General features: G+C 47.7%; 1 protein-coding gene across 1 annotated transcript in view; it reads left to right on the forward strand.

Annotated features, from left to right (window-relative positions):
* The window catches only part of SPTB (spectrin beta, erythrocytic), a 112812-nt gene that overhangs the window by 6118 nt on the left and 89555 nt on the right, over window positions 1-17139 (forward strand). Inside the window, exons 2-8 of the mRNA XM_038765433.1 lie at window positions 5045-5196; window positions 7228-7401; window positions 8619-8710; window positions 9579-9659; window positions 10717-10832; window positions 11595-11707; window positions 12158-12345. Of these exons, the coding sequence (XP_038621361.1) occupies window positions 5045-5196; window positions 7228-7401; window positions 8619-8710; window positions 9579-9659; window positions 10717-10832; window positions 11595-11707; window positions 12158-12345 (916 nt within the window). The remainder of the gene's footprint in view (window positions 1-5044; window positions 5197-7227; window positions 7402-8618; window positions 8711-9578; window positions 9660-10716; window positions 10833-11594; window positions 11708-12157; window positions 12346-17139) is intronic.

Here is a 17139-nt window from a genome sequence, read left to right on the forward strand (position 1 = left end):
CTCTTCGGGGGTTGCCCCCAGGGCATTTTTAGCCAAAAGCCCTCTGGGCAGATTTTTGCTCCACCTAGAAGCTGACAGCGGCATCCTCGGGGTATCTGGTTGGGTTGGAGGGGATTTCTTAACTCTGAATGATTTATCCTTGCTGCTCTCCACCTCCCGATTTTGGCTTCTTTCTGCATTTGCTGCAAGGAGAGACTAGGAAAGGCTCTGAAGAGGGTTTCCGCAAATCTGACGTTTACCAAGGAAATTGTAGCTGGAAGATTTATCCACGAAGCCGACAGGTGCCTCTCTGGCTAGCTTCGCCATCCCTCCAGTTTTGTTCTGGAAGCTGTCATGGCTGTAAGCACAGTCGGGATGAGGGATGGGCTTTCTGAGAATGGGCAGCGCTGCCCAGCTTGGAAGGAATGCTCCAGGGTTTCTGGCAAGGCACACAGCCTGGAAGGAGTACTCCAGTGCTCTTGACTTGAAGAGATTCCTGCCCTGTCCTCCCCCCAACCCTCCTTTGGAAACCTTGGGAGACTGGATCTTGTCATGAAGTTTCACACCTGCTTCCCAGAGCTTAGAACAGTGCTTTACACATAGTAAGCACTTTATAAATGCCTTCATGATGGAGGTGTGGGGGAGAGGGCTAAAAGAAGCTTTGGCAGTGATGGAGAATTTTCTTCCAGTAGCCTCCCATTGTTTACTCTAGTGCCTTGGGCCGGGGGCGGGAGGCAAAGAATAGTAGGGGGAGGCTTGGTAAAGGCCTGGTGAATAATTATGCCTGAAAAGCAGGACTCAGAAAATAGGAAAGGGTGTCAGCAGTGACTTAGAAAGAGGCCTATTAATAGTTGCCAGATCCAGGAGCCACTAAGCCGTCTGGGAGAATGCAGGTAGAGGGGGATGCTAATGATGGAAAAACACCTGGGAGGATAAAATGATAGCCGCAAGATCATTATTGAAATGATGTCTATAGGGGTTTTGTTTTACTGCTTGGACAATCTAGTCCTTTTTTCATGGGGGAGGAAAAGGAATGAAAATTGTGCATTTCATCGAAGGAGCTAAAACTCTAAGCGGCAGCCAGCATCAAAGCCACAAAGGAGAACAAAAGCAGTCATTCCTCCCCTCCCATCATAGTTAACTGGAGAAAGAAGAGGGGTTCTGGCCCAGGCCTGGGTCAACGTAATAATAATAATGATGATGGCATTTGTTAAGTGCTTACTATGTGCAAAGCACTGTTCTAAACGCTGAGGAGGATGCGAGGTGGTCAGGTTGTCCCACGTGGGGCTCACAGTCTTCATCCCCATTTTACAGATGAGGTAACTGAGGCACAGAGAAGTAAGTGACTTGCTCAAAGTCACACAGCTGACAAGCGGTGAAGCCGGGATTTGAACCCATAACCTCTGACTCCCAAGCCCGGGCTCTTTCCACTAAACCACGCTTACCTGGGAAGGGAGGTTAGGAGCTCTCACGATCCCAGAGAAGATGCTAATTTGCCCCTAACTCCATAATGTGTAAACCTGAGACTCCTTGCAGTAGGACATCAGCTATTTTCAGCTGCAGCAGACAATGTGATACATCATCCGAACTATTTGTCTGCTGTCTTTCAGGCCTGCTCCCTCAGGATCTTTGTTTTTGTAATGGTATTTTTTAAGTGCTTACTATGAGCCAGGCACTGTAGTAAACGCTGTATTAAATACAAACTAATCAGGTTGGACACAGTCCCCATCCCAAATAGTGCTCACTGTCTTAATCTCCATTTTACAGATGAGTTAACTTAGGCACAGAGAAGTTAAATGACTTGCCCAGGATCACACAGCGGACAAGCGGCGGAGTCAGGATTAGAACCCAGGTCCTCTGACTCTTGTTTGCTAACGCTCCTGTTCCGGTCCACCACCTACAGTGCTCTGCACACAGTAAGCGCTCAATAAATATGACTGAATGAATAAAAACATCATTCACCTCCAGACCCCTGCCCCTTTTCTTCTGAAGAGGCCCCCAGAACAACATGATGGATGTTTTTTGTTTTTTTCAGCCAGTTTTTTATTTCAGTTTTTTTTAGCTTTAGAGGGGTTTCCAAGAAGCTGGTGTCTCCTTGTTAAATCATGGTGCCGGATGCCAAGGAGAACATCTGAGTGTATCGCAGTCTTGCCCCCGGTGGGCTCCAACCTTCAGAGAGTTGGGGGCCCCTTCACTAATTAAGGGGATAAGCAGTGCTCATGCTGAAACAGTGGAGAAAGGAATCTCGGGGTGCCTTTCATTTATTCAAACACCCTGCCTTTCCCAAGTCCCCCTCCCTCTTTGCACAAAGGCAGTCATCCTGGGAATGCTGTCCACCACATGGAGCAAGGGAAAGAAAGGCCCAGGGAGCTGCACCTCATTGGATTCACCAGAAACTATAAGAAACTATTCACCAGAAACTGTAAGATACAGCTTTATAACAAGCTTCGAAGCAGCGTGGCTCAGTGGAAAGAGCCCGGGCTTGGGAGTCAGAGGTCAGGGGTTCTAATCCCGACTCCGCTACTTGTCTGCTGTGTGACCTTGGGCAAGTCACTTCACTTCCCTGTGCCTCAGTTCCCTCATCTGTAAATGGGGATTAAGTCTGTGAGCCCCAAGTGGGACAACCTGATTACCTTGTACCTTCCCCAGTGCTTAAGACAGTGCTTTGCACATAGTAAATGCTTAACAAATACCATCATCATTATTATTATTATTATTATAACAAAGGGTGAGGAAGAAGATCGTCCCCTGCTTGGGAGCAGAGCACCGAAATGTTATGCATTAAAACACGGACTGTGGCAGGACAGCGGAGAGGATGGGCAGTTCGTAATCATGTGTTCCTTTGCCTCGCTTTTAAAGAGCCCTCATTCATTCATTCAATCGTATTTATTGAGTGCTTACTGTGTGCAGAGCACTGTACTAAGCGCTTGGGAAGTACAAGTTGGCAACATATAGAGATGGTCCCTACCCAACAACAGGCTCCCTCAATGGGAAATATCATAGGGAGGCTTCCCAGGTGTGCTGTAAGGGTCAGGAAGGGAAGCAGCAGACTGGAACATATAGAGACTGGTCCCGCTGTTGGGTAGGGACCGTCTCTATATGTTGCCAACTTGTACTTCCCAAGCACTTAGTACAGTGCTCTGCACACAATAAGCACTCAATAAATATGATTGAATGAATGGATGAGTGAATGAATGAATGAATGAGTGGAACAAGGTGAATCTGGGCAGACATAGGGAAAGAGCCACTGGCTCAGGTGGTGTGAAGTCTGGTAGACCAGAGGAGGAAGTTTGTGTTGGTCAACAGTGAAGGAAAAGAAGGACCACAAACTCAATGCAAGGAAAGGTTTTCAGGAAGGAGGCTTGGGGATGGGTGGAAAGTGTTGGGGTGTTTTTTTTGGGGGGGGGGCGTTTAATGGTATTTGTTAAGTGCTTACTGTGTGCCAGCCACTGTACTAAGCACTGGGGTGGTACAAGCTAACCAGGTTGGACACAGTCCCTGTCCCACATGGGACTCACAGTCTCAATCCCCATTTTGCAGGTGAAGTAACTGAGGCAGAGAGGAGTTAAGTGACTTGCCCAAGGTCACACAGCAGACAAGTGGCAGAGTCGGGATTAGAACCAGAGCCCTCTCACTCCCAGATCCATGCTTCATCTACTAGGCTATGCTGGCCGCAGGCTTGGGAAAATGGGGAAAGAAGAGGTTTATTTAGCAGGGCTTCCAGCAGCAATAGAGGAAGGTCAGCTGGATGAGACTGGGAGTCTCAAGAGGCAGTCCATTCTGGGACCTCAGGAGAGGATCTTAACTGCCATAACTTCTCCTCAGCTGGCTTCCCTTGGGGGACCCCTGGGGAGTGAGATCACAGCCTAACCTTCCCCTGCTCAGTCACAAAAGAGGAGCCCCCACAGGCTACTAACAGCCTAGAGCCATTGCTATTGGGTTGTGGGCCCCTCCCCTGACCCTCCCTCAGACCCATTTTATGGATGAAGCAGAGCCCTGGCCTCCATCTGGACCTGGCTCACCTGCGTCAGATTGCACTTGGAAGTCTTCAGATGGGCTCCAGAATAAGGGCAGGAATAAATGCGCCGAGTGAGCAACATGGCTCAGCTGGAGCGAGAGAGCTAATGGGAAATAATCCCAGTCCCCGGGCTCTCCCTTCCCCATAATTATAGTTAGGTCTCTGGGACTTCTCTCCTCTTTCCATTGCTTAACTCTGCAGGAAAGCATCCCTGAGTGCTGGGAATTCTGGGAAATTCCACTCTAGTGGGCAGATTGAAAGGCAGTCAGGGAACGGTCCGTATAGCACAAAGAGTCGTGCCTCTCCCTGGAGGTCAGCATGTTCTGTATAGGGTCTGCCCTAGTTTCCGTAGCCTGTGTATCCAGGCGGGGCTGTACAGCACCACGCCAGCCGAGAAAGAGGCATAATTTGGGGTACCTTGAAGAGATAGGAAGGGCTGATGCTACCTCAGCATCACGTCTCTGTGGAGATCAGTTTCTCCACAGAGCCTCTGGCGTTGACTGCTTTTTGTAGGCCCTCTCTTTTGAAACCTCTCCATCAATAGAAAGGGAATATCATTATAGTCCACACAGTAGGTTGGGGGAGTTTCATAAGAGAATACAGCAGCCATCACCATACACCATCATCCCCAGCCGCATTCTGTCATGCAGGAGTCATCATTTTGGCTGGAGTGTACCCTCCTGGGTGCAGTGGGTCCTCAGGGAGGCGATTGTCAGGCAAGGCGGTGGAAGGATGTTGGTCCCTCAGAAACAGTAACTCTGGGCAGTGTCGCACAGTTGGCAGGAATATGAGTAACCAGAGGGCGGGGACATCGTCACCTGCTGCGGAACCCAGGTGTCTCTGTTGTCTTCTATCTCCAGTCTCGGTTTTGAGAGTGACTGGACTCTACTTGCCCTCAAAGTGAGAAGTGGTATTAAATGCACCCTTTTGGGCCTGCAGTGGCCTATACTTGGGCCACCTCAGGCGAGGGAATGTGTCCACCTGAGCTCTGAACAAATGATCCCAGCCCCCCTGCAGTCGTCCAACTTGTCCTTTCTCCCCATGCAGATGAGCGGGAAGTTGTACAGAAGAAGACCTTCACAAAATGGGTGAACTCCCACCTGGCCCGGGTATCCTGTCGCATCTCCGACCTCTACAAGGACCTGAGGGATGGGCGGATGCTGATCAAGCTGCTGGAAGTGCTCTCGGGAGAGATGCTGGTAAAGTCTCCCTATACTACAATAAAGACCTCAGCAAAGCTCTAGAGGGTCACCCCGGTAGCCCCAGTTTCCCATCCAGCTCCAGTATCCTTTCTCCTCCAGTGACACTACAGGAGGCTTGGAGGACCACTCTGATGGTATTTGTTCAGCACTTACTATGTCCCAGGGACTGTACTAAGCACTGGGATAGATACAAGCTAATCGGGTTGGACACAGTCCATGTCCCACATGGGGCTCACAGCATTAATCCCCATTTTGCGGAGAAGTTAAGTGATTTTCCCAAGGTCACACAGCAGGTAGGTGGTGGAGCTGGGATTAGAACCCACATCCTTCTGACTCCCAGCCCCTTGTTCTGTCCACTAAGCAATGCTGCTTCCTTTCTTGATTTCTATTCCTAATGCTTAGGAATACATCTTCAAATGTCCCACCCAGGGTCTGGCATCCGTTAATTTATCTCAACCCTTCTCCTCCTTCCCTAATTGTGGTTTGGGTGAAAGTAATAATAATAATAATAATGATGGTACTTGTTAAACACTTTGTGTCAAGCACTGTTCTAAGTGCTGGGGTAGATATCATCAGACTGGACGGGGCTTACAGTCTTAATCCCCATTGTACAGATGAGGTAACTGAGGCACAGAGAAATGAAGTGACTTTCCCAAGGCCACACAGCAGATAAGTGGCAGAGCCGGGATTAGGTCCTTCTGACTCCCAAATCCATGCTCTATCCACTAGGCCATGTTGGCTTGGTTGAGGAAAGAGAGTGGTGAAGAGTCTTCTTGACCAGTCAATCAGTCACTGGCATTTTTGGAGTGCTTACTGTGTGCGGAGCATTATACAAAGCCCTTGGAAGAGTTCAGTAGTGTCGGTAGACTCGATGCCTACCCACAAGGAGCTTATAGTCTTGAGGTAACCTTGAGTACAGTGGGGGAAAGTTTATGTGCCTCTCTGTTTTTATTGACCCCATGCCTCGTAGTAGGTCCTCTGACTTTTTGTAACAGCTCTGAGGATTTTGAGCCCTATATACTGGCATTTTAGAAGGATCAGCTCCTCTCCTGAAATTGGCCTTCTGATGTTGAGGTTGTGTTGGGATCATGTCACGTTAGGTCTTCCCTTTGCGAAATGGGAAATATTTACCCTCTTTAAAAATTCCATCCCAGGGAGTGAGGGAACAATACTGAGGAAAGCTGCTGGGGAGTTGAAGCTCAAGTTTTTGGCAAGTTGGCTGTGATCTGAAGTTCTTTGGAAATAAAGTGGCCTTACTCATCCTGCGTTGCAGTAGGTGGGCAGTGAGTTGGGCATCCGGAGATCTGAATTTGATCCCAGGACCATCACTGCCTTATTGGGCAACCTGGGACAGATCACATGTGCCATTTGTAAATTCAGGATGGTATTGTTCTTGGCAGTAAGGTAACACTAGTAAAAAGTTTTGCTGTCTCAGAAGGAATGTTCTCAGTCGGGTGGTGGGCGAGAGTCATTCATTCAATCATATTTATTGAGCACTTACAGTGTGCTCTGCACTGTACTAAGCACTTGGGAGAATACAATACAGCAATAAACACATTCCCTGCCCACAACGAGCTTACAGTCTAGAAGGGTCGTGCTCTCTCCTCTTCAAAACCCTTATGTCTCTCGAGTTAGAACTCTCAACTCCAACTAACAAGGCAAAGCTTCTCTGGAGGTTGGTTACCCCAACAGAACTGATCATCCAACAATGACCAAGTGCTTCCCACCCTCCAAGGTCTGGCCAGAAGCTGGGGAAGCCACAGCCCTAAGCCCGAGTATCCTGCGGTTGGGGACAACTGAAAAGAAGAATCCTAACTTGAAAGAAACAAGGAAGATGAGGAAGTTGAGCAGAGTTGAGGAAGGTCCAGTGGGGCATGATGTGGCGGGAGGATGCTTAGTTAACTTGTTCCCAGGAAACAGACCATCCTGCTGTCCAGCTGTACACATTTCTTCTCAAGGCCCCTTCCAATAACCCACTGCTCTTTCCTTCGGCTACTCCCTGCTGTCGCTGATCACACGACCTCTCAGCCAAAGCCCACAAAGGGAAAGATGCGCATCCACTGTCTGGAGAATGTGGACAAAGCACTTCAATTTCTCAAGGAGCAACGAGTTCACTTGGAGAACATGGGCTCCCACGACATCGTAGACGGCAACCACCGTCTGGTTCTGGGCCTCATCTGGACCATCATCCTCCGCTTCCAGGTAAGAAAGCAGGAAGAGGGTCTCCTTCGAGGCCAAGGGAGCGGTGGAAACTTTTTCAAAACATTAATTAGAAAATGTTGGTCTCTCTTGCCTTCCATCTGACATGTAAAGACAAGGACAGTGCCCAAGGCCATGACACTAAGGTGCCCAGAGTTGCGACCCAAGTGAAAGAAACTAATAGTGAACCATATTGACATTGACGGCTTCTTGTCCTTACAAGTAGCAGACTAGAAATTGCGGATTTGGCTGGGACCTGCCTGAGGGTCTTGCTGTTTCAAGGAACTAATCTCTCACCTCACCAGAAGCTGTTGGTCCAAGGAGGACATAAGGGACTTCGAAGGGGGATGATGGACTTGGCTTGCAAACCACAGGTCCAACGATTCAGATGGATGATCTGGGGAGCCCTGGGAAGCAAAGGAATATGACCTGGGGAGTTGTAGAGGGTGGGTAAGGGGAAAAGGCATCTAAATATAGGGGGAGGAGTCACAGATGGCAACCAGGAATTGAATCTGGCGATTCCAGCTCCAGACCACCCACGGCCTACAGTATTGGAGCCAACCAGAATCTGAAAGAGAATCTTCCACCTGATTCCGATCTTCCCAAGAAATCAAGGCCCCCAGGTCCCCAATAAACACAGACATAATAGTGGTATTTATTAAACCCTTACTGTGTGCCAAGGCACTGTCCTAAATTTGGGGGTGGATGTAGTACAATAAAATCAAATCGGACACAGTCCCTGTCCCACATGGAGCTCACAGTCGGAGGGAGCATTTCCCCATTTTACGAATGAGGGAACTGAGGCACGGAGAAATGAAATGACTTGCCCAAGGTCACACAGCGGGCGAGGGGTGGAGCTGGAATTGGAGCCCAGATCTCCTGACTCCCAGACTTGTGTTCTAACCACTAGGCCAGACTGCTTCCCAACAACAAAAAAGTTCAGGTCAATGACTTCCTAATCTGGCATGAGATAACTTCCCATGCCCTGGTCCTGCCGGGAGCAGACTAGATCAGAAAGGGCTCAGAAGTGGAACCCAAAAGGAGCGGCTGATCATCCCTGCAGGTTGCTTTGGCCCTTCTGCAGATCACATTGCTGGTGTCTGCCGGATTTACAGTGCTCTAAATTGCCGACATAATCAAAGGCGGGAGAAAGTGACAAGACAGGACCAAGAAATGCCTGGATTACATTTTTCCTTTTTTCCCCTCCCAACGTTTTCCAGATCCAAGATATTGTGGTCCAGACCCAAGAAGGTCGGGAGACTCGCTCAGCCAAGGATGCGCTGCTGCTGTGGTGCCAGATGAAGACAGCAGGGTATGTTTTGAGAACACAGTGCTTCTTCCCCTCCTCCCACTCTACAGGCAGAATCATCCCTATGTGGAAAAACAGGCAGAAGCTGACCAGGGCCACTATCTGAGACCTCCTTTACAAACCCTTCCAATTTGCTATACAGCCTGCGGAAGCGGAGACCCTCCGGCCTTGGCCGTAGGGAAGAGGAGAATTTTGGAGATTAACTGGGGGGCATTCCTCACAGATTCCCCCCCGACAAAGACATCAGTCCTAAGCAGGTTCCAGGATTTTTGTTATGTTTTGGTTATTTTTAATGGTATTTGTTAAGCCCTTCCTCTGATCCAGGCACTGGGTAGATATATGCTCATCAGGTTGGACACAGTCCCTGTCCCACATGGGGCTCACAGGCTTAATCCCCATTTTACAGATGAGGTAAATGAGGCACTGAGAAGTTAAATGACTTGCCCAAGGTCACACAGCAAACAAGTGGTGGAGCCGGGATTAGAACCCTTGTCCTTCTGACTCCTAGGCCTGTGTTGGAGAAGCAGCGAGGCTTAGTGGAAAGAGCAGGTGCTTTGGAGTAAGAGGTCATGGGTTCGAATCCTGGCCCCACCACATGTCTGCTGTGTGACCTTGGGCAAGTCACTTAACTTCTCTGAACCTCATTTCCCTCATCTGTAAAATTTGGATGAAGACTGTGAGCCCCCTGTGGGACAATCTGATCACCTTGTAACCTCCCCAGCGCTTAGAACAGTGCTTTGCACATAATAAGAGCTTAACAAATGCCATTATTATTATTAGTATTATCCACAGGTTCTCTGATTTGGTTCAAATGGGGGCCAGGAGACAAAGGTGGTGATTTCAAGGCTGTCAATGTTTTCTTTCTGTGCAGTTATCCCAATGTCAGTGTCAGCAACTTCACCTCCAGCTGGAAGGATGGTCTGGCCTTTAATGCCCTGATACACAAGCACAGGTAAGACAGAGGTGGGGCTCTTGGGGACCAAAAATCTTGAAACATAATTACTTAAGGGTATTTGGAAATTGGGTACTTTGCAGGCAGCTCCTTGTTCAGGGTTTATTTGGAATTTCCACCCTGCCTTTTATTCTCCTCAGTGACCTAGTTCATACGTGCTGAGAGCATGGCAAGTGTAACCTATGACCTAAGTATCAATGCTCTCAACAGGCATAATCGTAGCGCTCCCAATCCTCTTGCTGTAAGAGGGAGGATGAATATGGCGGCTGGGGAGGTGGCTAGGAAGAAGGACTACTCCCTGTAAATTACTCTATTTATTTATTTATTTTACTTGCATCTATCTATTCTATTTATTTTATTTTGTTGATATGTTTGGTTTTGTTCTCTGTCTCCCCCTTCTAGACTGTGAGCCCACTGTTGGGTAGGGACTGTCTCTATATGTTGCCAGTTTGTACTTCCCAAGCACTTAGTACAGTGCTCTGCACACAGTAAGCGCTCAATAAATACAATTGATTGATTGATTGACTACTTACGGGGTGGAAGGAGCACTTCATGCTTTGCTATCCAATCAGTCAGCCAGTGGAATTCGTAGAGTGCTTACTTTATGCAAAGGGCTGTACCAAGCCCTAGGGAGAGTGTAGTGTAGCTGGTAGAGACAATCCCTGCTCTCAAAAATCCCTAGTTCCACTCAACTGAAAATTATGATGGTACCTGCAGAGAAGGGGGAAATGTGGGCAAGATGTGTGTGCGTGTGTGTGTGTGTGTGTGTGTGTGTGTGTGTGTGTGTGTGTGTCCATTCCCACAAAAGAATGACAAAGGAAGGTACCACAGATGCCTAATCAGGCACGGGCTCAAGCCCCTCTCCATCCAACCCTTGAATCCTTGTTGTCTCCTTTTCTTTCCCCAATATTCCCACCAGTCCAGGGAGCATTCCTCTGCCTGTCCTGCAGGCCAGATTCTCCGCCACCTCCCTGTGAATGGTTTGCCCCATCCAGTCTGGCTTGCCCGTGGTAGGCACTACAGGGTTCTTCTTCTAACAGTCTGGCTTTATCCCCAGGCCAGACCTGATTGACTTTGAGAAACTGAAGCACTCCAATGCCCGGCACAACCTGGAACATGCATTCAACGTGGCGGAGAGGCAGCTGGGCATTATCCCACTCCTCGATCCAGAAGGTTAGCTCCCTCTCCTCTAATCCGTTGGCCCTCATGAGAAACAGAGTTGAATCTTCCGTTGCTTTGTTTCAAATCCACTTCTGCTTGCACAGGGTTTCCCAGGTTTCAATACTCCCTGGTGCTGCTAAAGGACACCCTTGCCCCAAGAGCAAGCATCGTGGCTCAGTGGAAAGAGCCCTGGCTTTAGAGTCAGAGGTCATGGGTTCAAATCCCGGCTCCACCAATTGTCAGCTGTGTGACTTTGGGCAAGTCACTGAACTTCTCTGTGCCCCAGTTACCTCATCCGTAAAATGGGGATTAAGACTGTGAGCCCCCCCGTGGGACAACCTGATCACTTGTTACCTCCCCAGCGCTTAGAATAGTGCTTTGCACATAGCAAGTGCTTAATAAATTCCATTATTATTATTATTATTATTATAAGAGCTGAGGATCTCTACCAAAGGCTCGCTTTACACATGTGTGTGAAGCACTCCCAGGGTCTTCCTCACTGCTCCCGATCAATTCCCCCGTCTTTCAATGATTCTTTCTCTTTCCCTAAGGAGTCCCCCGCCTGGATTTCCCTCTCCTCGGGAACCTCAGCCATGCGATCCCTCCATTGCTGGAGGTTTTTATCAACTAAGTATTGTCCAGCTACAAATGACTCCTTTCTGAGGGGCATTTCAGGACAGATATTCTGAAGACCCAGATTTTTTTCTGGGTTTTCACTTATATGACTAAAGGGACTAGCCCGTTCTCACAAAACCACATTTTTCCTCTTTACAGATGTCTTCACGGAAAACCCCGATGAGAAATCCATCATCACCTACGTGGTGGCATTTTACCACTATTTCTCGAAGATGAAAGTGCTGGCTGTGGAGGGCAAACGAGTTGGCAAGGTACAGTCCACCATCTGCTGCAGGCTCCAATCAATCCCCAGTCCTTCCCACTGGGGAACTTTGCCCCAAGTCTGAGCAAAACTCGAGGGAAAGAGTAAACAGAAACTCTCCCCAAAACCATCCAACCGCTCCATGCAAGCAGGCCTTGTGTTCCACTAGTCCTATCCTATTACATCTCAGGCTGGGGGGTGCTGAAATGGTTCGCAGCTTGTAAAGACCAACACAGTCTCCCTCCATCTCCTCACAGCTGCAATATCCCATCCAGCTACTCGCTCTGGCTAAACACAGACTCGTCTGTAGTGTTGGAACTCAGGACTTATTTACTCTGCTGGCTGATTTTCCGCTTTCCCCAGAATCCTGAGACAGACTGCGCCCAAACCGGAAAGCAGCCAAAGTTCTTACCCCCAAATCCACCCTGCTCGTCGCCCTGTTGTTCCTCTGCTCTCTCAGGTGATTGACCATGCCATGGAGACTGAGAAGATGATTGACAAGTACAGTGGGCTGGCCTCGGACCTGCTCACCTGGATTGAACAGACCATCGCCGTCCTCAACAGCCGCAAGTTTGCCAACTCGCTGGATGGGGTGCAGCGGCAGCTGCAGACTTTTAGCTCCTACCGCACCGTGGAGAAGCCACCAAAGTAAGGGAAAGACTTGTGTTTGTACACACACACATACATTCTCGGATACTGTCCTCTCCTCGTTCTCCTTTTATCGCTCTGGTCACTCATTCTTGGTCTCTTTCACAGGTTCCTCCTCTTCCTCCCCCCCCACCCCCTCCCACCCTCAGGGTTCAGTTGTGGGTCCCCTTCTATTCTCCATCTATGCCCACTCCCTTGGAGAACTCATTGGTTCACATGGCTTCAACTACCACCTCTATGATGATACCCAAGTCTACTTCTCCAGCCCTGATCTCTCTCCCCGCTCCAGTCTCACATTTCCTCCTACCTTCAAGACATCTCTACTTGCATGTCCTCCCGTCACCTCAAGCTTAACATGTCCAAGACGGAATTCCTTATCTTCCCACCCAAACCCTGTCCGCCCCATCATTTTTCATCACTGTACACGGCACCACCATCCTTCCTGCCTCACAAGTCCGTAACCTTGGCGTTATCCTTGACTCTTCTCTCTCATTCAACCCACACATTCGATCCGTCATTAAATTCTGTCAGTTCCACCTTTTCCCCTCTATCCAAACTGCTACCACATTAATCCAATCACTTATCCTCTCCCGCCCGGATTACTGCATCAGCCTCCTTGCTGACCTCCAGCCTCCCATCTCTCCCCACTCCAGTCCATACTTCACTCTGCTGCCCAGATCATTTTCTAGAAAAATGTTCAGGACATATTTCTCCACTCCTCAAGAAACTCCAGTGGTTGCCCATCCACCTATGCATCAAAAACTCCTCACCATTGGCTTCAAAGCCCTCAATCACACTGCCTCCTCCTACCTCATCTTGCTACTCTCCTACTACAATCCAGCCCACACACTTTGCTCCACTAATGCTACCCTTCTCACTGTACCTCAATCTCATCTATCTGGCCACCGATCCCTTGCCTACATCCTGCCTCTGGCCTGGAATGCCCTCCTTCCTCAAATCCGACAGAAAGTTACTCTCCCCAACCTTCAAAGCCTTACTGAAGGCACATCTTCTAAAAGGCCATCCCCGACCAAGTCCTCCTTTCCTCTTCTCCCACTCCCTTCCACATTGCCCCAACTTTCTCCCTTTATTCATCCCCCCTCCCAGCCCCACAGCACTTACAAACATATCTGTAATTTATTTATTTCTTTATATTAATGTCCGTCTCCCCCTGTAGACTGCAAGCTTGTTGTGGGCAGGGAATGTGCCTATTGTTATTTTATTCTCTCCCAAGTGCTTAATACAGTGCTCTGCACAAAATAAGCACTCAATAAATATGATTAAATGAATGAATGAATGGGAAGCAGCTGGATAGGCAGCACACCTTTTTCCCCAGCTCCGGGCTGATAATGATAGTAGCAGAAATGGTTAAACTTTTGGAAATCAAAGCTGTCAGCACACATTACCTCATCTATCTTCCCAGCACACTCTGCTGCCATCAGCAAATACAGGGAGGGAAAAGAGAGAGCAGTGGCAGGTGCTGCAAACATTAAGTGTAACAACACAACAAGGTCTATTTTTGTCCATAGCATGGCCAGGGTATTGGCCTTTCCAGCCACACGAGGGGGATTTCACCATGAGTAGTCTCCTCTTTGAATACAAAGGATGACAAGGAACATACATTCTCCTGGAACAAGGAAAAGGGTTTTTATAGCTAGGTGAGGCCCAGAGAATGGAATTGATTTGCCTAAAGTCACCAAAGGTTAGAATGAAATTCAAAACTTCTGCTCCAGATAGGCTTATGAGAAAAACAGCTTTATTACCCTGCTATGATAAGGTGGGAATTTCTTTCATTGCAGTGCTATCCTGAAATCTCAGTTTACAGCTCCATTTGTGGACAACTGTCAGGGATCATTACCTTCTTTCTCCCATGCCAATCCCTTTTACTGCCTTCTTTTGCTTCTTCCCCATTTTTTTCTCCCCCTTCTTCACTTTCTTTCCCTCCTCTTCCACGGCCTTTTTCTTCTCCTTATTTAGCATTTACACAGTAAGCGCTCAATAAATACAATTGAATGAATTTATGTGGCACTCTCTTTACACAGTACTCTGAAGGGAGCTGTTCCTCCCACAGCATTGGAAGACTGGTCAGTTGGATGCATGAAATGGGAAACTGATGGTCGGAGCAGGAGAGTGACTTGGCCACGGTCACAGTGATTGATTGCATGAGTGATTGACTGAGTGAGTGAGTGAGTGTGCTAGACAAGATTTGTACTTACTCATCCATTTGATTGAATTTTTTATGGTGTTTGTCAAGCGCTTACTATGTGTCAAGCACTGTTCTGGGCACTGGGGTGAATAACAGTTTATCAGGGTGGACACAGTCCCTGTTCCACATGGGGCTCCCAGTCTAAGGATTTATTATGCTTCCACTGTGTGCAGAACCACTTACTTGGGAGATTTTAAAAAAGTGAAACATATGGTCCCTGCCCTCAAGGAGTTCACAGTAGAATGTAATGAACAATCTTACTATAATAATGATTACAGTTAGTAAGTGCTTACTACTACTACTTCTACTAATAATGGCATTTATTAAGCACTTACTATGTGCAAAGCACTGTTACCGTATGCCAAGCACTTTACTGTGTGCTGAGGATGTCCAAGGATGATTATTCAGACACAGTCCCTTGAACTCCAGGAGGCTCAGAGTCTAAAAAGGGGGAGGGTTGGAGAGGAACTGGTAACTAATTCAAAACAAGAATTACAATGAAAGCCACGGTCCATAATGGGAAGCCATTATAGAGTTTTAAGGCTGAAATGAGTTTTGCATCAAGAAGGTGATGTAAAAAAACTAATCCTTAAAAGTGATTAACTTTCTCTGTAGGGAGGGACCACTCAGAAGTGAATGGCTTCCCCTGCTAATGGCTATTCCATCCCCTTGCATGAAATAGCCAAGCAAGTATGCAGTTTTTTGACGGACTGAATTTATATAGAGCTAGTTCAATATGACCCCTTTAATAGCAAGGTTCCTAGCCCATCCTGTCTCCTTGTATGGCCTAGCTAAAATTATCACCCTACCAAAAACATGACTTGCTGTTTCAGTAAGCTCTAAGTTTCTTCCCTGTTTCCTAATGAAATGTTATCTAGAATGACCCCCACAGCCTGCCCCCTTAACAAATGATTAGCCCATGAAGCCACCTAACTTTGCTTTGGACTGAGGATTTAGCAGCTCCAGAGTGGTAGATGGAGTTGTCAATTTAAATATGGGCCGAACTAAGATTTTATATATAACCAGAATAAGAAAAGAAACTATCCTTGGAGGAATTGAGAAGCAATTGAAAGTTAGGTGTTTAAGTTTGGCATTTGGAACAGGCTGCACAGCTTGGTGGGAGCAGAGTGTTTTGGTGGAATGTTTTTCAAGTTACACTTGCAGGCAGATTTAAACCATGGAATCTTTCCATTTGGACCAGGGAAGTCCAAACAGGAGAGCATCGTGAAAGAGCCTGAGTGCCAAGCAGACATACTGCCAGCTCCCAGAATGACTCTCGAGCTAACTGCAAAGAAGTAAACTGCAGCAACAACAAAAAAAGAATCTGAGTTGCCAAGTTCCGCTTTGAGCACACAACAGAGAAGGAATCATTTGTTCCTCTAGCGCACCCATGCACGGAGACTCACACTCAAGGTTGGAGTGGCCCATTTGGCAAAGAATTGCTGGCCAAGGGCACCTTCGGGCAGCTGTCTGGGAGCCTGAAGATCCTCTCTGTGAAGTCCAGAGAGGAACCTGACCTTGGGTCTCCCAAGGCATTTTCCCATTCCAATTCAGTCTTCCTTGTCCAAACACATACACAGAATACAGATCAGCCAGTTTGCCAGGATACTAGCTCATCAATTACTCCCTCTGCAACCCTCCTTTCTCCGCATACTCTCTATCATGGCTCTGAGGCAAGAGAATCTGAGATAGGAAGTCTAGAGTGCAACTACAGGCCTATATCCAATTTCCGTTCTGGCAGTGACCCACTTAAATTCATTACAGATATCGTCCCCTGCGGATTACTAAACGTGATATCCAAAGGTGTCGTCTCTTGTCTGTACAAACAATGATTCCGGGCTGAGGTCCCTGAAAGAGTTGCTCTGAGTGATGGGATTAGCTGGGTGGTCTTGAGTTGGAGACCCTGAAGGGAGAACAAGAGTGGCCTAGTGGTTAAAGCACGGGCCTGGGAGACAGAAGGACCTGGGTTCTAATCCTGCCCCTGCCATTTGTCTGCTGTGTACCCTTGGGCAAGTCTCTTCACCTCTCTGTGCCTCGGTCACCTTAACTGTTAAAATGAGGATTAAGACTGTGAGCCCCATGTGGGGAAACAGCATGGTGTAATGGATAGAGCATGTGTCTAGGAGTCAGAAGATCAGGGGTTCTAACGCTGTCTCCACCACTTGTATTGCGTGGCTTTGGGTGAGTCACTTCACTTCTCTGGGCCTCAGTTACCTCATCTATAAAATGGGGATTAAAACTGTGAGCCCCACATAGGACAGAGACTGTGTCCAACCCAATTTGCATGTATCCACCCCAGTGCTTAGTACAGTACCTGGCACATGTAAGCGCTTAACAAATACCGCAATTATTATGTGGGACATGGGTTGTGTCTAACTTGATTATCTTCTATCTACCCCAGTGCTTAGTACAGTGCCGGCACATAGTAAGCACGTAAAATATACAATTATTATTATCAGTATTAATAATAATAGTACTATTATTATCATTATTAATAATAATAGTAAATGTCATTATTATTATGATTATTAATAATAATAGTGAATACCATTTAAAAACATTCAGGGAAGCACTCATGTTGTCTCCCT

This window comes from Tachyglossus aculeatus, chromosome 23 (genome assembly GCF_015852505.1).
Source record: "Tachyglossus aculeatus isolate mTacAcu1 chromosome 23, mTacAcu1.pri, whole genome shotgun sequence".
Taxonomy (NCBI): Eukaryota; Metazoa; Chordata; class Mammalia; order Monotremata; family Tachyglossidae; genus Tachyglossus; species Tachyglossus aculeatus.